Genomic DNA, 19,926 nt, shown 5'->3' with positions numbered 1-19,926 from the left:
ACGGCAATGCTAATTTGTAGTCCTTCATATGCGCCAGCTTCCCCTTTAAGGCGAATTTAAAAGGCCGGGGAGGAAGGTGGAGGCGGAAAGCCACTTGCTCCCTAGTCTTTCCGACGGCCCCGTCCGTGATTTGGCAGCTCTGGTCCGGCAGCTTCCCCTTTAAGATAAACGTTGGTGTCCTCCGAGTGCAGCAACCTCCCCTTTAAGAAAATTTAAAGGGGCCTCCACTGAGCCCAGTTTCTCCAGCCTCCTCCTCCGGTCGCCATGAAAGGCGTGAGGGGGGGCGGGGCTGAAGGGGCAGCCCCCAAATCCCCGGATGTGAGGCAATGGTGATGGGGGATGGCTTTGCTTTCCGCCGACATAAAAAGTCCTTACTTCTTCTCTTCCTTCTTCTCTCCCTGACTTGCCCCTTTAAGGGCCTGGGAGCGGCCGTTGAGAGGGCGGGGGTGCTGGTCGCGCTCTCCCGTTGTCTTTAGATTCTCTCTTCTTCTTCTTCTCTTCCCCTCCCCCGCCCCTCCTCTCTCTCCGTCTCCTTCTCCTTCTCCTCCTCTTTTCCCTCCCCTTCGAGGGACTCGATCGTTGATAGGCCAAAGTGATGTTCGTAATAGGAGTGTCTGGGTGGAGATCGGTGGCCCAAGGAAAAGTAATTGGATCGAGTGCGGAGTCGGCTCCGCCCCCTTCCTCTTCCCGAATCCTGATTAGTCTGACGTATTTCTGGTCCCGGTCCCCCGACTCCCCCGCCCCTTCCTGCCGCTCTGTGATTGGGCAGCCCGGGTGACGGAGGCCCTGCGTAGCCGAGGCGGCGCCCGCACGCCGCCCGAGTCGGTTGGCTGATCCGCGGCGCGTGGACGCGGACCGAACCAAGTTGGATTCCCGTCCCCCTCTCCTCGGGATAGTCTCTTCCCCCCAGTTCACATGCGCAGTGTCTCCGCTCCGCCTCCGTCTGGCCCGGCCCAGCCACTGGGGCTCTCAGGTGCAGCCCAGCTTAGCCGATGCGGCTGGGGGGGCGGGGCGGCTCTTTGAACGGGGCCTCGTGCTCCCCGCCGGGCCCGGCGGCCCGAGGGCTCCTGTGCGGGCAGGGGTCGGCCCGAGGCCCCGTGCCCACGGTCCTGCCTCAGCGGGAGCCAGGCCTGCAGAGCTCACATGGTTTCCTGGCCCAGCCCGACCTGTAGACCCGGCGGGGCGTTCCGCACCCCCTACCCAGGGCTACACCACCGAGCCCTTCAACTCAGTCTCCAGAGCTCCCTGGAGACCCCTCGCTAGGCCCTTCCCCGGTGGCACAAAGGTAATAGCTTCCAATGAACGGGAATCGCTGTGGCACTTGGGCCGGGACAAGCTCCTCAGGCCTCTCACTCTCTCAGCTTCAGGTCTTTGATTACAAGTCCTTCACCAGAACATCCTCCCTCGAGTTCAAATCCCAGATCTGGCCACGAAGTACCTGTATAACTGAGTCACTTAACAGTCCTCGGCCTCAATCCCACAACGGTAAAAGGGGGGGGGGGGTGACTGAACCAGGTAACTCCAAGGACTCCTGCCAGCTCTAAGTAAGAAACTAGGGTGGGGAGGGGGGAATCACGAAGGGACAAAAACAGCCATATGAAAAACTTTACTAACATTAGGGAGAAAAAAACAGTCTTCTGACTGAGCACCCCTCTCCAAGACCCCTCCTCTCCGAGGGTCCACACTGGACGGACAAGCTGGACGTAAAAACTAAAGCTCCTAACCCTTGCCTGGCTCCTCTTCCTCTTGCAACAGCAGGGCATCTAGTTCCTCCAGCCTCTGCTGCAGCAAAGGTCCCAGGTCAGGGGTGGGGGCTCGGCCCGGGGCAGGGCGCACTGCCCTGGAAGGCCTTCTGTGCCGAGGGAGGCTGCAATCTCGGAATTCCACTGCTCTTCGAAGCTTCCGGGAACTTGTGAAGACCAGGGTTCCATTCCGCTCTCTAGGTTCTTCAAAGATAGTCTCAAAGGACCTAGAATACCCGGAGGCAAGTTAGAGTCCTCTAGAATCACACTGTCAGAACTGGTTTTACAAGTAAGAAAAGCGAACCTCAGGAGAACCTTAAATGATTTGCAAGACTTGAATCCATAACCTTCCATGACGTTATCTCCCGTTTAGCCTGTTTTGATATCCATTGATGCCACTACAGGCCATCATCTACACCTTAAATGTTATGCTCTTTCCCCACTTCCTCTAGTCCACTCACCGTTTGGCTGTAGGGGACCGATAATTCTTGTTGGTGTAAATTTCCTCTAGGCTGAACTCCTTCTTATTCAACCTGCAAAAAGGGCAGGAAACAGAAAATTCGATCCCACTCCTGACAAAATTAGTAAATTCCCTGAATTAAGCTGGTTGAAAGACATTCATATTTTCAAATGTTTTAAAACCTGGAATTCTTAAGTCATGGATCCATAACAGGGACAAAGGTCAGCAGTGATATTAATACAGCTTATTCCCTCTCCCTCATCTTAAAAATCATTAAGTATTTTTTATTTTTGCTACTGGAGAGTTCCTAAAAAATAAAAAAAAACCCTCTAGTATAATAGGGTTTTTCCAACATCCTAGCAAGAACATTGAGATTGCTGTAGTATTAGTTCTTCTCATAGTCCAGGCCACACCCACAGCAGATAGTAAAATCATATAATACTGCTATATATGGGCAGTGGGTGTGGAGTTGACAGAGTCTCTCACCGGATTGGCCGAGGCAGCCCCATTGGAGTGAGGTTGAGTTGAGACCTGGATGGTGTCCTTCGGATCCGAAAGCAAGAGACCTTTCCCACTGCCTGCCAGCAGGAGGAAGGGAGGGGACAGGTTGTGAGGTCTGCCTGGGCCCCTTAGTTCAGAACCTCCCCCAAGTCCCTCCCCTCAAATGGTTCTACCTTGGTCTCAGAGTCTGACAGCCCCATGTCCTCTGGGCGTTGTTGCTGTTCCCCTTGTGGGGAACAAACCCTAGAAATAAAGAACAAAATCAGGCATATAAATTTATTCCTCATACCTCCTTTTCCCACATCTAGCCCAAAGCCCTAGCCTTGATCCTGCTCCCAGGAAGGGGAGGGGGAAAAAAAAGAGTAAACAAGAATCTAGAGAAGAGAAAAGTCAGGGATACCACAGTTAGATGGTGGGTTACCTGGATTCTGGCAGGTCCGAGAAAGAGGAAGAAGTAGAAGCAGCAGGAGAGCAGGTGGTGACAATATTTGGGGGTGCACCTGACCCCCCCAAGGGAAAAACTTCTTTTCGAAGGCAAGGTCGGGAAGGTGGTGGGGCCCGAGCCAGCTCCCCACCCCCAACTGTGTGCCTTCTGGGTCGAGGCCTATTTGGATGTGGAGGGAAGGCTGACCATGCACAGCCCCCTTCCCCAAGGGGCCCCAGGTCGGGGCAGGAGTGGCTTCGACCCAAAGGAGGCCTAGGGGCAATAGGGAGGCCAGGGTCCTGAGCCCTCCACTGACGGATAGGGGGACGAGGGCTTACAGGCCCCTCCCCGCCCTCTACCCGGACTCTCCCAGACTCAGGGGCTTCCGAGATGGCAATCTTCAGTTCCAGCTTCATAGGTGAGGCTGGAGATGTGGGGATTGTAGGTGGGGCCTGGGGGGTTTTGGCTGGGGTAAGGAAGATGTCAGCAAAGCTCTCCAGCTTAGAGCGGACAGAGCGGAAGAGTGGTGCCAGGCCCCAAGGGCTCAGGCGAGGCCGCAGGAGGCTGGAGGGTGGGGGAGACGGGGTCTCTGGCTCTGAGTCTGTATAGGAGAAAGAAAAGGAAGGTGAAGGGAGGGGAAAAGACTCCAACATGGGTTCCTGACCAAGAGCTAGACCTCTAAGTAGATTTACCTTTTAAGGAAAGAAGCCTCAACCCAGAAAAGCTAAGCTCTACCTCCAAGGTTCCTTTAAGCTACATTTCTTGATGTTTTCATTCAACAGTCTTCTATTATGTTTGCAAAGACTTTACTTACCCCCTTCAAGAGCCAAGATGTATAAGCTATAAAATCCTATGCCACTTCCTTTCAACCCTTACTAACCTTCCAGAAGGAAAGGCCAGGGATTTCAGTGCTCCACCTACCTGGCAAAATGCATTCAGAATGGTCCACAGGAGAGGCCTGCCGAAACACTGAATCCAAGTCCATGGAGGAAGGCATTGATTGGTGAATAGCTGTCATATGATCAACTCTAGGAGAAAGAGAGGGGCAGACAGTATTGGTTTGGAGGTGGGAGAGGAATAAAGCAATTCTGGATGAAATTCCCATCTCCACCAACTCATCCAGTCAAAGATCAGGGATCTCTGGAGACTCCATCTCTTCCTAATTATAGACTTAGAAGGGTCATCTTAAAAAAGGGGATAGGGATGGAAGTAGGAGAAAGAGAATCCCAGATGATGCCTTCTCCTGATTCACTATGTTGGGTTTCAGGGGACCTTAAGAAGAGGCATGAAAGGGAAAACAAAACTAAGGAAGGGAACCCCACTTTAGGCTGTCCTCACTTAGGACACAAATGCTAAAAGCCAGTCAGCAATTCCTATCCCCCTGCCACACTAAAACCAAACCACTCCCCCTGCTTAAAGCCAAGTTTCCAGAGCATTCCACCACTGGGGTTGTCTCCCCCAAAAATGTTGCAGGTCAGTGGGAAAATGCCTGGCTGACTTCTGGGATAGTACCAGCTGACCCAGGCCCCTCACCTGCATGCTGAGATCCCTGGGTCTTCAGTCGCATTGTTGAAGCCCTGGGGATAAGCGGAACAGAACTCACAGGGAGGGGAGCCACACAGGGAGTCCCCTTTGACCTCCATTAACACTTAATCATCACCTGCTCCCTTCCCAGGACTTAAGGTTATTGATACCAGTTCTCCCTTATCCCTAACCTCCCCTCTTAAGTTACCCCTGTTTCTTCATTCATTCATGCTGGTTCTCCTACTTGGAAAGTCCTCCATTCTTCATTCAGCTTATTTTAACCTATTCATCCTTCATGGCTAAACTCAATCCCCAACTCCTCCATGAAGCTTGCCCCAAATATTCACAATGATCTCACCCTTTTCTGAGCAGCTATGAATTTATACACAGGAACGCACACATTTTAACAATTACTCAATTTTGTACTATTAATTTTAAGGTGTAATCAACTGGTGCGAAGGCCCATATTTTCTTCCACATTGCCCAGAACACCTGTCACAGGATGACCACAAAGAAGAGCTCAAAATAGGCTGATTTAACCCCCTGGTGTCTGTCTTCTACTCTCCATTTCTCTCTTGGGATTCTCACCAGCAGCTCCTGGTCCTTCACTGGAGGTGGAGGATTCTTGATGTCCTCCAACATCACAAGCAGGGCTGGCTGGGAGGGCTTGTCTTGATGTGAAGGGTTCTCCTCAGCCTCCCGCCTGGATGTTCCCAGTTGTAGTGGCAGCCTCTTCCTCTGGACTCCAATACGCTTTGGAGCTCGAGTCAGTGGCTCCCGGCACAGGGTAGACCAGTCAGGAGGTCTAGAAGGGAAAGGGAAGAAGGGAAAAGAGTCATGTAAATGTAGACTGATTCTCCCAATCTCCCCAGATTCTACCCTCTTCACTTGTCCCATTCACCTTGACTGAGGGCTCCAGGAGGCCTGACCAAGTGGAGAGACAGAAGGCTGGGAGCGGTTGGACTCTAGTCTACTGCTCCGTCTTGGTGTAGTTGAGGACATTTCAGGTAGCATCTCTTGGGACTAGGAGAAAGTTAGCGGGAAGGAAAGGAAGATGTTAAAATGGAAAATAACCAAATTGATATCAAGGGCATTGATGGGCAAGTAGCTGTCCAGATGCAGTAACAAAGACTGGCTTTTGGTGGATACAAAGAGGAACCATTTTATTGACAAGAGTGAACAGGAATGATGACACCAATTTCAAAGAGACCAACATGGAAGGATAAACAAGGAGAATGAAAAAACAAACAGACTAAGGGAAAGCACACTTTTAGAATGCAGCCTGAGCAGCTAACTCCTTATATAGGCTGCAAAGGCTTCCAGTATAGGGTAAACAACCCTGTCATATAGCCAGTAGCACTCTTGAATCTATCTCTAGCATTACTATATAGTTTCTACCAGGAAGCTCTTTTTTTTTTAAGGTTTTTAGGTTTTTGCAAGGCAAATGGGGTTAAGTGGCTTGCCCAAGGCCACACAGCTAGGTCATTATTAAGTGTCTGAGGCCACATTTGAACTCAGGTCCTCCTGACTCCAGGGCTGGTGCTCTATCCACTGTGCCACCTAGCCGCCCCTAAGGAATCTATTTCTAGAAATACCACATACCGTGCAAACATGCTAGGTATTTTTTTTTGGAGGCAATCAAAGGGATCAAGTGACTTGCCCAGGGTCACACAGTAACTCAATTTCTGAGGGTGATTTGAACTCAGTTCTGACTTCAAGAAAAGTGCTCTATCTGGTGTCTTCTCTGAGAATGAAGGACAAATGTTATCTGTTCCTAAACATGCTAAGTATTGAAACCCATGATGGTAATGGGGCAGGACCCAATCCCTTCCCTCTTAGGGGACTCACCATTCTGGTGGCAATGACATCCTCCAGCACCACAGTAAGGACCCTCTGAGAAGCCTTCTCCAAGGGTGATGGAGTTCCTGCCACCCGCTGGCTCAGCCTGGGTTCTCCAAGTTGCTGCTGCAGCCTTGGCCGCTTCCGAGTTCTGGCTTCCCATGGTACTCTAACCAGTGGTTCCCGGTTGAGGGAGGGCTGACTAGGGGGGCTAGGGGTGATGGGGGAAGAAAAGAGGAAGGTGTGTGTATATGACTCCCCTAGGGAGGTGCATATTAACTCCATTCATATACCCTTTGCCTGGTAAGAGTGATGACAGGAAGGCAAAATATCCCACAATGCCCCCAAACTACCCCCCCCCAGGTTCCCACTACCCTACAGGGGGGCTGAGGCTCTTCCCTGAGGAAGAAGGATGAAGGAGATCTAGAGGGAGGCCAAGGACCACGCTCTCACCTGGAATCTTGGGGCAAGTCCATAGGGATAGCGATAGCTTCAGGGAGTCCCTGAAGGGTCCCAGGTTTAACCCCTGGCTGCAGCCTGGGGTAGGGGGGAGGGGGAATAAGGGTCAGCCCCTCTTTCAGGGCTGTCCCCAACATGGCACCCTCTTTGCTAAGCATAAAGACTACCTTTAGCCTTTGCTGGAGAATCCCTTTACTCCCACAACATCGTTACTACCCTCTGCTTGAAGGAGTCCATCACAGATTACAGCCACTATCTAATTCCTCAGAAGCCCCCTAGAATCCTTGCCTCTCTGGGAATCTTTAGAAGCTCCACCTGCTTCCTCAAGCCGGTGGAGACTCGCGGCTGCCCGGACACCGCACACAGTATCTATTTTTCCTAGAGACTCCGACAGTCTCCCGGGGCCCTTCCCTGTCCCCGCGGCCCCGGGGGCAGCTCCCAACCATCTCTCCATCCAGACTAAACACATCTTCGCCCTGCCGCTTCTCCTGCGAGCCCTCAAGCGCTGCCTCCGAAGGGCTGGGAGGAGGCCCGGCCTGGGCACGGCGTCCCCGGCCGGCGGGCTCCGGCACGCTCCGCCTCAGTCTCCCAGCCCGGAGCCCCGGGGCGAGCCATCGCCCTCCCCGCACAGGCGCCCGGGGAGCGCCCCCCGGGGAGCCCCCGGGATCCACTGTCAGACGGAGCGGACGTCCCGCCTCCCCCGGGCTCCGCTCGCCGCGGGGGAGAGCACGGGCGGGCTTGCCTCCCCGCATCCCTCCCGCCGCTCGCTCGCTCCTACACTCTCTTTCTCTTTCTCTCCCCGCCCCGTTTCCCTCCCCTTCGCCCATCCCTCCGCCGGCCGCTCACCGCCGCCTCCCGCAGATCCCGGTTCTCGGACTGTTCCCACCTCCGGCTCCTTTAAAACCTGCCCTTCCTGACCCGGCCCAACCGCCGAACACCTTCTTCCCTGGGCCGACGGGCGCCGCCCAATCGCCGGGTACAGTCTTCCGGGGTGGTAAAAAAGGGCGTGAAGCCGCCGCTGCAGCCATCTTCCCTACGGGCAGGAAGCCAAAGCCTTCGCCATCGTGCTTGAGGGCAAAGAGGAAAGCGCTATGAGGGCCAGAGAGGCCGGATTGGCGTCATCTTCTGAGAGCGCAATAAAGGAAAGCTGTTAAAAAAAAAAGCTTCCTTCAAGGTTGGGCTAAAGGTGGCGAAGCAAGGGCAGAACCAAACAGTCTCAAGGGAATCTTCCGTCTCGGTGGCCCCCACGTCCCAACAGCCATTGAGTTAGTACCACTGAGCTCCTCAACGCCCTGAGTCCTAGAGGAGCCCCACAAGAAGCCACTTCCGGTTCCCTCTCCTCCTCTCCTGGCGGGAGAGGGCGGGGCTCCTCCGGCCTCGGCTTCACAGCCTGGAACCCCCGAATGTGCCCGAAGGCAGAGGCCGAAGCTTAAGGGCCCCGGACTCCGGAAAGGGGGCGGGGCCCTGGGGCGGGGCCTCAGCTCCGAGTGGGAGGCCCAACAAAGAGACTGCGCACGCGCCCTCCGGGGAGCCGGCAGAGACACTGACCTGTGCTGCCTGCGGGGGGCGCAGCGCCGCCGGGTGGGACCTGCCGTCGGGTGGGACCTGGGACCTGCCACCTTGTGGGTGCCGCCGGGTGGGACCTGGGATCTGCCATCGGGTGGGACCTGCCACCTTGTGGGTGCCACCGGGTGGGACCTGGGACCTGCCGTCGGGTGGGACCTGCCACCTTGTGGGTGCCGCCGGGTGGGACCTGCCACCTTGTGGGTGCCGCCGGGTGGGTCCTGCCGCCTTGTGGGTGCCGCCGGGTGGGTCCTGCCGCCTTGTGGGTGCCGCCAGGTGGGACCTGCCGTCAGGTGGGACCTGGGAACTGCCACCGGGTGGGACCTGGCCCCCATTGGAACCTACCTGGATGTACAGCCGTGCCCTGGCCGCGGCAGGGGCCCCTCGAGCTTCGTCTCCGTGGGCCTGTGCTTCTCCCTGTGCAGAGGGCGCCAGGCGGGGCATCCTGCAGGACACCCACGGCCACTGGGCGCGCCAGCTGAGGGGCACAGCTACACGGGACCCCAGAGGAGCTGAGGAGGAGCCCTGAGATGGGGGGAGGGGGTCTTAGGTGAATCCAGAGTAGGGAAGGGATCCACAGGCTTCCCCTGAGGGTGGGGCCGATGACCAGAAAAAGGATGAGGTCAGAAACCCTGCAAGGATTCCGAATGAAACTACTCATATTTAGCAAACCTAAGTTGTCAAAAGCATGTTTCTAAGTTTACTAACTCCAAATCCAGACCCTGTGACCTAGAAGAGAGAAGTGTGATTGGTCTCTTTTAGACTTTGGGAATGGAGCCTATCAGAGTCCATCTCTTACTGTCTGAGAACCTCAGACTTGGAGGCTAAGACGATGAAGGGATCGGACTTTCTTGGCTCCTCAGGGTTTCCAGCCTTTAAACCAGCTTTCACCTTCTGGTTGAAACACAGCTGGGGAGGCTGGGACCCAGAGCTGCTAGAGCAAAGAGATGCAAAGAATTACTTAGAGAGGTGAAGGAGAAAGAATGGTCCAGGCCCCTAGGCTATCTACTGAGTCCCTGGATCTGAACTACCTTGGCAGTCCCTTGCCATTGCTTTCTTTCAGTTTTCTCCATGGGTTCAACTTTTGAAATTCTCACTGCAATTTCTCTCCCAGTAAGTTTCTCTCTCTCTCAGACTTGAGGCTTATTAAATGATGTTACCCATTTCCAGGGCACAAGCTACCATTTAACCCTAATAAACTGAGCTTGTACCTACCAGCATCTCCTAGAAGGACTGAACTACTTTAAAGTCACTCATCTCCTCAAAATGTTCATTGAATGCTCTAACCTGGAGTTGGTGATTTTTCTGAAAGTACAAGTACAATTCAAATGTCCCATATCACACAGAAATAGAACATAATTTGTATAAATCCTAAGTTGTGATCATAACTGACATTTACATAAGTGTTTTCCAAGCATATTATATAGACAGCATCTTTTGATTCTTATGACAGACCTGTAAGGTTGATAATACAAATTTATCCACTTAACAAATGAGGACCTTTACATGCCAAATTTATGCTTATCGCTCCTAACCCTTCATCCAGTCCTCTCCTTTACTACAACTCTCTTCATTTCCTAGTGAACTCTTTCCATATACATTCCAAAAACTTGCTGAAAAATTCTTAGGTCCTTTGGGCTATGTTTCAGTAAATGTGTTCCTCTTTTTCCTTCACATCCTGCTATACTTTGATACGCTATGCCTGAATCTTTTAGCTAGATTAACTTGTTACTAATTCTAGCTGACAATTTCCACAAAATCACTTTAAAATCTTCATGTTTCCTTACTCGAGAATAGTGAGCAAGATATTAAAAGAACCCAATGTAATTTTTTGCTCTGTGTGTTAAACTGTTTCCTTTAGATTTTTAGGCAACTGATGAGTGATGCTCAGCTCACCTGGAGTCTAGCTTCAAAAAGTTGAGATGTCTTTTTTGCAGAGACAGCAGTCATGATATATTCTCTGACCATCTACAGTTCTTAGAGACTCAATAAATCTCCCAAATCTTTAGACACAGGAATCTTGCAGATTAAAGACTAAAATAAGATTATCTGGTATTTCATCCTTCTATTCCCTATCAACAGGACTGTAACATGCCATCATTGAAGATCCTAGTGCCAAGGGGAAGGAAAGCAATTTCCCCAGTCTTAGAAGGTCAAATTCTGCCCCTTCCTTTCTTTTGTTTTTTTTTTTTTTTTTTGCAAGGCAATGGGGTTAAGTGGCTTGCCCAAGGCCACACAGCTAGGTAATTGGTAAGTGTCTGAGACCAGATTTGAACCCAGGTACTCCTGACTCCAAGGCCGGTGCTTTATCCACTACGCCACTTAGCCGCCCCCCCTTCCTTTCTTTTAAATGGGCATCATATTCTTTGGATTCCTTGGAAACAGGATCCCATTCCAGGAGAAGGCAGGGGAAAGAAAGTGGAGGAAAAAGGCATAGGCATCACTTTTAATCATTATAGTATAGACAAGGGCCTTTATTTCCCAAGGGGCTGAGTTTCTAGAGCCATTCCTAGTGCCTCCAAGAGTAGAGAAGTTCATTTGCTGGAACAAGAATAGGCCATTTCAAAGAACTGACCGGCAGGGGCCAAGAGGAGCTGTTCTTGAGGGTCCTAAAGAGATACCTTTGAGGAAAATGGTCATTGTATCCTACCAGGGCTCTAATATTTCATCTGGTCCTTCTCACTAAAGTTCTGCCATCTGCTTTGATTGTGACAAATCACATAGATGATCAGTCCACTCCTTGACTTGGCCATGTTCTCTGTTTCACCAGCTCCTCAAGTCTAATCAACCACCAGCCTGTGTCCAATGTGGGTTTCCATTTCACCACCAATAACCAACATGATGCCCATCACCTATGCACCTACCATAGCATCAGCCCTGATTCTCTTTCTCAGGGTCTCTACTCTGATTTCAAAGCTTCCGCTATACTATGCACTCTTTAAAGGAATTTTTAAACTTTCCAACTTGAACTCTCAGCCTCCTTTTAGCCATAAACTTAACCATTCACCTAGTCACAATACTCAGGATACTGGCTGCCCAGATTCCCACTATGCTACAGATGGGAAATGGTTTTCCCAGTGTTCCATACTGGCAGAGCATAACCAAATCCACACTGGGGAGAAACTATTCTACTGCCCTTTCTATGACAAGGCTTTAGCAATCCCTTCTCACTAAGCTAACACTAAAGTACCTACTGAGATAAACAGCTGCACCATCATTCTGTTCATAGTCTCAAATTCACAAATGTGGTTTTTACCACTCATTTTCATGTCCACATGGAGTAGGGAAGTGACTAACTGGTGCAGAGTACCTTCTATAAAGTTGTCATGTGGAGGATCTATGGCCTCCTGGGTGTGCTAGTTAATGGCTATTTGCACTCATTTCTTCTTCTAAACTGGGAATCATGGGTAAGGGAATACATAGAAAGGATCTTGTGGGTCAGAAGCTACATTTAAGATGTTTGTGAAAGGAGATCAAGCTTCTAAGTCTGTCTAAGGGTATGGGTGTTGGGAAAATATTAGAGCTTCCTTTTGACTTTAGACTGATGAGAGTTTTCCTCCTTACAGTATTTTCAGGCCCTCATCACTGGTTTAGAATAAGAGAAATGGAGCTGAAGTATGGGTGAAAGCTTTTGAGGGGAAGGAGAAAATGTAGAGCACAGGGAGCTGAGAAGTGAATTGTTTGAGAAGACTGAGATGGGTAAAGAGGGATTTAGTCAGTCTATAAAGAGTGCAAATCCGTCCAAACTAAGAGAGCAGCAAGAATAAAAGTGTTGGTGGATCCCAAAGACATTTTACAAATTAGGCTATATTGGAAGTTTCTCTTAAAAGTTTATTGGGGAGGGGTGGCTAGGTGGCGCAGTGGATAAAGCACCGGCCCTGGAGTCAGGAGTACCTGGGTTCAAATCCGATCTCAGACACTTAATAATTACCTAGCTGTGTGGCCTTGGGAAAGCCACTTAACTCCATTTGCCTTGCAAAAACCTAAAAAAAAAAAGTTTATGGGGGGGGGCTAGGTGGTGCAATGGATAAAGCACTGGCCCTGGAGTCAGGAAGACCTGAGTTCAAATCCGACCTCAGACACTTAATAATTACCTAGCTCTGTGGCCTTAGGCAAGCCTTACCAAAAAAAAAAAAACCAAAAAAACCTAAAAGAAAAGTTTATTAGAACACTACTCTCTGAGCTACATAAGGTCCCTTGGAACCTGTAAGGAGAAGTAGAAACTTCGCGTGCAGATGGAAAGAAGCTCTATTAGGGTGAGGGAATCCATATTTCTTGAGTCTAGCTGATGCTACTCTTTTGGTGAACAGGCCATTGACTTCAAACTACTTGCAGAAGATTTGGAGATACTGATCAGTCATTTTATCCTCTGCCAGAGATCCCTAGTTTGTTCCTTTGTATTTTGGAGGTGAATAAAAATTTCACCCCCAACTTTTCCTTCTTTCCGCAGAAGAATGCTCTTTGTAGAATGGAATGTTTGAGTTCTGAATTCCTTGTTTCTCAATAGAAGCCAGAAGCAAGAATGAGAAACATCAACAGTTTGAGAGAACTCCTTTGAGAATTCAGCTGCTAAATCATGGACATTGATAAGTCATCCAGTGAGGTCCTGCATTTGCTGAAGCCTTCTTCCAAGGCTAACTTTGGTGAGACTAAGCATCATCGGGCTCACAAGAGCAAAAACAATTACCACTGTTTCAGCAGCTTTTTTAAAAAACTGCTCCATTGTTCTTGAGAACATCCATATATCTACATATGGTTTGAATGACATTTCTATCACAAGCAGCAATGTTATTTGCCATTTCTTCAACCACAAGAGCCCCTACCCAGTTAGATAAGTTCCTCACTCAGAATTCAGCTGAGGAAGCAAACCTATGGGCTTATTGTTCTGTTGTTGCAAGATCAAAGGACTAGTCATCAAGTATGACTGTGTCCAAGGTTATTTAGAGTGTTTCCTTGGCTTACAACATTATTAGAGATCTTCCAGGAGGATGGAATACCCTGCTTGGTCATGAGCCACTGAGGAAGGACTGAAGAGACCCATAACCAGCCTAATACTCAAAAGGATTTGAAGACAAAAAAAACTCTATCTCTTGATATTCTGAGAAAGAGACCAAGAGAGAATTGGATAATTAGTGAGTTCCTTTGCCAATTCTAAAAAGCCAGATGAATGAGAACAACTGTATCCTACTCTTCATCCTTTGTCTGCTTCCATAAAGCTCAGGATTGTAACTGTTGCGTCTCTCCTATCTGTCCTTGATTTTCCTTCTTTCTTATACTCACTTTCCTCTCTCCACCAAAGAATAGAGGCATCAGGTTTTCAATGGTAGGCCACAAAATCAGAAATTCATGTGTTCAGGCTACAAAAAAAAGTTAATTATTCAATTAAGTTCACCACCATTTATAATTCATTTGTCTAAGCCTGCCAGTTTGACACCACATAGCCCAACTCCTCAACATTGGTGGTCTGTTGATTGGACCTTAGGATATAGAAAAATATGGAAAATAAATGTTTGGAATCCATAGCCATATGAAAAAATGCTCTAAATCATTAATGATTAGAGAAATGCAAATTAAAGTTTCTCTGAGGTACCACCTCACACCTCTCAGATTGGCCAGTATGACCAGGAAGGATAATGATCATTGTTGGAAGGGATGTGGGAAATCTGGGACACTATTACACTGTTGGTGGAGCTGCGAACTCATCCAACCCTTCTGGAGAGCTATTTGGAACTATGCCCAAAGGGCAACAAAAATGTGCATACCCTTTGACCCAGCAATACCACTACTGGGTCTATACCCTGAAGAGATGAGGAAAAAGGGTAAAAACATTACTTGTACAGAAATATTTATAGCAGCCCTGTTTGTGGTGGCAAAGCATTGGAAATCCAGTAAATGTCCTTCAATTGGGGAATGGCTTAGCAAACTATGGTATATGTATGTCATGGAACACTATTGTTCTATTAGAAACCAGGAGGGACAGGATTTCAGGGAAACCTGGAGGGATTTGCATGAACTGATGCTGAGTGAGATGAGCAGAACCAGAAAAACACTGTACACCCTAACAGCAACATGGGAGTGATGTTCAACCTTGAAGGAATTGCTCATTCCATCAGCGCAACAATTGGGAACAATTTTAGGCTGTCTGCAAAGGAGAGTGCCATCTGTATCCAGATAAGGAGCTGTGAAGTTTGAACAAAGTACAAGGACTATTCCCTTTAATTTGGAAAAAAAAAAACATATCTTATTGTCTGATCTTGTTACCTCTGAGAATTCTGTTCTCTTTAAGGATATGATTTCTCTCTCATCACACCCAAATTGGATCAAGGTAAAACATGGAAACAAAGTAAAGACTGATGGAGTGCTATCTGTGGGGTGGGGGTGGGGGAGGGAAGCAAGATTGGGGGAAAATTGTAAAACTTAAATAATATCTTTAATAAAAAAAATAAAAAAGAAAATAAATGTTTGGGTGGGGTTCAGTAAAAATTGAGGGGAGAGTCAAGAAAAATTCTTTTGAAGGGTATAACACTTGAGCTGAGGCTTGAAAGGACAGCATCTATGCATCATATATGCTACCTAATCATTTTTTATGCTAAACATTTAAGCCTATATCTTCTGAAGATGAGTACTAGAGCCCCCTACCTAAAAGCATGAGAGATGGCTCCTGCTGGGTTTTGAGATTAGGTCAAACTAAAGATGGAATAAAGGCTTCTTGTAATATATTTCCTGAGTAGTGAAGATTCAGAAGGAGAGATAGGATAGGATCAGTATAACTCAGTGAGATGTCAGAACTAGGGAAGATAGCTTGGGAGTTAGGAAGCCTTAGTTCCAATCTTTGTTCTGTCACTCACTAGTTTTATGTGTAGAGGGAAAAGGTGGATTTTAGTTAAAAATGAGCTTTGAGTTACAATCAAGCCTCCCCCTGGCTAGTTGTGTGGCTAAGTCACTTAATCATATTAGGAGCCTCAGTTTCCTCATCTGGAGACTTAAGATAGTCCCAGTGTTGTGAGGATAAAATGAGATAATATTTGTCAAATGTTTTACAAATGTTGAGTGCTATGTAACTACTAGCTATTATTATATATTAGCTATAAAAACTAGGAGTTTGTTGTTGCCAACTCCATTTGGGGTTTTCTTGGCAGATATACTGGTGTGGTTTGTGCCATTTCCTTCTCTAGCTCATTTTACAGATAAGTAAACTGAGGCAAACAGGGATAAGTGACTTGCCTCCGAATCACAGAGTTAATAAGTATCAAAGACTATATTTGAATTCAGATCTTCCTTACTTCAGACTAGGCATACTATCCACTGTTCCACAAAGGTGCCTATTTATTTCCTCACAATTACTCTATAGGATAGGTGCTATTATTTTCTTCATTTTACAGATGAGGAAACTGAGGCCAAAAATTTAAATGACTTGTCCAGAGCCACATAGCTAGTAAATGTCTAAGGCAATATTTGAACTCAGATCTTGAGTCCAACATTGTTTCCACTGTGCCCCGTAGCTTCCCCCTCATAGGTTTGGCATATGAGCTGTTTTATAAATCTTAAAGCACTATATAATTGGCAATTGCTTATTTTGCCATAGGCAGTTTCCCGCCATCTGGTTATTAGTTTCTTCATATAATAGCCTTTCTAGCTTTACTACTTTATAAATAAATGATGTCCTCCATGCTTCTGACCCAGGCTAAAGGAGAGAGACATTCTTGTTTGTGGATGGGAGGACTCTGGGAAGGAAGTGTGGGCTACTGCCACATGCCAGTAGAGGGATTGGAGCTTCCATCTAGTTCTGATCTTAGAACTTGAAAGTGATGATATGTTTTCTGTTCCCCCCAGAATTTCTAGGCCCTAAATCTCCCCTCCTATCCTGGATGGAGCAAGAAGCAGGGTGGGGCCTAGAAGCCCAGGATTCTGAGGAGAAAAGGAACTGTTCAAGAACCTGTAGAGATAAGGAAAGAGAATTACATTTGAACTCCTAGGTTTAATTCTTTGAATAAGCCTATTGAACCGGACCTCATTGGAAGATTTTTTGTTGTTGTTCCCTTACCCCTTAAGAATCTCTTAAGGATCTGAACCTTTAAGCTACCCCTGGAAAATCGCCCCATATAAAGTTCTCTCTCCAGGCATACAGACCTCCTTCTATGGAAGCTTAGCTGTCCCTCCTACTCCCCTATGTATCTTCACAAGTTGCTATGCCTCCTATGGATATCACTGCATTATATCAAAGCCAAGACATGAGAATGGTAGGCAGCTGTCTGCACTGATATGGGCAGAGATGAGGGAAAAGGTATAGAAGTTGCTTTAAAATGTTTTTATAATTTTAATATCTAATAAAACCAGATAATATTTTAAAACACATTAAAAATACTTCTACTTTCCTTGTCCTCACTGAGAAAACAAGAAAAACAAAACCTCTTTGACAAAGATATATAGTTAAGAAAAACAAAATTTCTCATTTGCCATGGAAAAAAAAACACCTCATTCTGTGCTGTGCTTGCATCACCTCACCTCTCAGTCAGGAAGTAAGCAGTATGTTTCTTCAAATGTCCTCAGGAATTATGGTTGGTCATTGTATTGATCAGAGTTCCCAATTTGGATAAATTTGTGGGAGAAAGGCTACCATACTTCTTCCTATCACTGCCATGGTGACCACCCTTTTCTAATAAAACCTACAATTCTTAGATCTTGCCCCAGGAGCACAAATGCTTTGTCACAGAGCTGAAAAAGGACCATAGCAACAGACTAGTCATATCCATGTTTGTCATCTCTTGTAATCCCTTCAATATCTCTCACCAGTTTGCTTGAAGACCTCCAGTTTTGATAGGGAACTTAATTACATTCTAAGATACTCCATCCCATTTTTAGATTACTCTCATTATTTGGAAATTTTCCTTACATTGAGCTTAAAGTCTGTATTTCTGCATCTTCAATCTATATGTCCTAATTCTGTCCTCTGGGGCCAATCAGAATAAATCTACTCTTTCTATGTGCCACAAGCAGTTAGAGAAAGCCAGTAAATGCAAACCCCTTTCCCCCTTCCCCATCTCAAGGTTTTGTTTTTTTTTTTTTTTTTAACAGCTTTTGCTACTTTTATAATTCTAGGATGGCTAGGTGGCGCAGTGGATAAAGCACTGGCCCTGGAGTGAAGAGTACCTGGGTTCAAATGTGGTCTTCATTCACTTGCCTCAAACTAGGATCTTAAGAATCTTCCTCTGGGGGCTATTTCTAACAGACATTTATTAACCTTTTATTCTCTAAAAATACAGCTGTGAATCTTTGCTATACAGGATTCTTTTGTTTCTTGCTCCAGAATTTGCTAGTGCTTTGTTTTTTAACTTGCCTCTCCTAGCAATTCTTAGTTCTCTAGCATCAAGTTAAATGTCAAAGCTGAATTTAAGGGGCAGCTAGGTGGCACAGTGAATAGAGCACCAGCCCTGGAATCAGGAGGACCTGAGTTCAAATTTGAACTCAGACACTTAATTACCTAGTTGTGTGTCCTTGGGCAAGTCACTTAACCCCATTGCCATGTAAAAACTTAAAAAGCTGAATTTAAAACTCACACATAAACAAAGAATATTTACCTAGCCTATCTCATTCTATCCATACTCCTGTGTATATGATCACAGATATGATCTAATCCAACCATGTCATTTTATAGATTAGGCAGCTGTGACCCAGGGAAGTTAAGTGACTGGCCCAAGACCACACTGGTGACAGAGCTGGAATTCAAACTGAGTCATCTACTTCCAAACCAAGTACCTTTTCCACCAAGTCACATTGGTATCTTCCAAGCCTCAATTTCATCCTCAGTTTCTCCTTTCTTGGACGAAAATGCCTCCTACTTCTTGGCAAAGAGGTGGTGAAATATAAGTGTAGAAGGGACATAGGGACATTTTCTGATAGAACTAATTATTTATTTATGATTATACTTTTTTTTTTTTACAAAGGAAGGCTTTTGTGGAGGGGTTGAGAGTAAAGATTTGTAGATTCAGAATGATATAAGGAAATAAGGAAAAGAGCATCAGTGAAATATTTTTAAAATAGAAGAGTGCAGAACAGGACATGCAGGGCATGTGTTAAATTTAACATATTTTAAAAGCTTAATGGTACAAAATAGAGATTTATGAGTTGTTTTTTTTTAAGGTTTATCCTTTACCACTATTGCTCAGTATTGTATTAGAAATGCTAATGATAGCAATAAGACAGGAAGAATAAATAGGAGTAATAGATATGGGCATTGAAGAAACAAAACATTCTTTGCAGTTGATATGAAGATGTGCCTAGAGAATCAACTAAAAAACTAGCTGAAACAATTATTACTTTAGCAAAGTTACAGGATATAAAATAAACCCACATAAGTCATCAGCATTTCTTTATACTACAAACAAAATCCAACAGGAAGAGATAAATTCCATTTATATATTTGTGGGTTATATTTTTCTGTGGGTTATATATTTCTCCCACAAATATAATACAGACAATATAAAATGTTCTACTGACCAAGACAAATGAAGAAACTATATAAAAATAGTTACAAAACATTTTTTACATAAAGACAGATTTAAACAATTGGATAAATATTCATTGCTTATAAGTAAGCCAAGTCAATATAATAAAAATGCCTCTTAATTTATTTTTTCAGTGCTATACCAATAAAACTTCCAAAGAATTATTTTAGAAAGGTAGGGAAAAAAAGCAAAATTCATCCAGAAGGAAAAAAAGATTAAAAATATCAAAGGAATCAATGAAAAAAAATGAAGGATTTCAAACTATTATAAATCATCAGAATAAACTGGTATTAGCTAAGAAATAGAGTGGCTGGTCAGAATGGATTGGGTACAAAATACAGAGTAGCAACTGAACACTGTAACTTAAGTGTTTGATAAACCCAAAGATATAAGCTTTTGAGGTAGGAACTTGTCATTTGACAAAAATTGCTAGGAAAATTGGAAAGCAGTTTGGCAGAGACTAAGCAGAAACCAACATCTCATACTGTACTGCCAAAATAAGGGAACTGAGCTAAATTTATAAAAATATCCTCAGTTGATAAATGGCCAAAGGATATGAAGAGGCAATTTTCAGAAGAAAACTGTCAATACTCACATGGAAAAATGCTTTAAATCACTATTGGCTGGGGCGGCTAGGTGGTGTAGTGGATAAAGCACTGGCCCTGGAGTCAGGAGTACCTGGGTTCAAATCCAATCTCAGACAACTTAATAATTACCTAGCTGTGTGGCCTTGGGCAAGCCACTTTAATCCCATTTGCCTTGCAAAAAAAACCTAAAAAAAAATCACTATTGGTTAGAGAAATGCAAATTAACACAACTCTGGGATATTACTTCACAGCTATCAGACTGGCTAACATGACATAAAAGGGGAATGATATGATGGGGGCAATGTGGAAAATTGGGACACAT

The 19,926-nt window shown here is 46.3% G+C and overlaps 1 protein-coding gene across 2 annotated transcripts; it reads right to left on the bottom strand.

Moving 5' to 3' along the window:
• Positions 1–819: 819 nt before the first annotated feature.
• On the bottom strand, positions 820–8,377 carry PRR14 (proline rich 14). 2 transcript variants are annotated; one of them, XM_074207979.1, is made up of 12 exons: positions 7,796–8,376; positions 6,944–7,027; positions 6,500–6,701; positions 5,553–5,674; positions 5,240–5,456; positions 4,661–4,704; positions 4,049–4,155; positions 3,125–3,728; positions 2,877–2,946; positions 2,689–2,780; positions 2,204–2,275; positions 1,045–1,969 (listed from the first exon to the last, which is right to left on the bottom strand). In XM_074207979.1, exons 1-12 carry the CDS (start codon positions 7,975–7,977, stop codon positions 1,720–1,722), a joined length of 2,046 nt encoding a protein of 681 aa, XP_074064080.1. In that variant the 5' UTR covers positions 7,978–8,376; the 3' UTR covers positions 1,045–1,719. The 2 variants fall into 2 exon arrangements, with proteins under 2 accessions (XP_074064081.1, XP_074064080.1); XM_074207980.1 differs by lacking the exon at positions 6,944–7,027 and having other exon boundaries at positions 820–1,969; positions 7,796–8,377.
• Between the last annotated feature and the right edge of the window lie 11,549 nt (positions 8,378–19,926).

This window comes from Macrotis lagotis, chromosome X (assembly GCF_037893015.1).
Source record: "Macrotis lagotis isolate mMagLag1 chromosome X, bilby.v1.9.chrom.fasta, whole genome shotgun sequence".
In the NCBI taxonomy this organism is placed as follows: Eukaryota; Metazoa; Chordata; class Mammalia; order Peramelemorphia; family Peramelidae; genus Macrotis; species Macrotis lagotis.
Note: the sequence above shows the minus strand (reverse complement) of the source record. Positions and strands in the feature narration are given on the sequence as shown.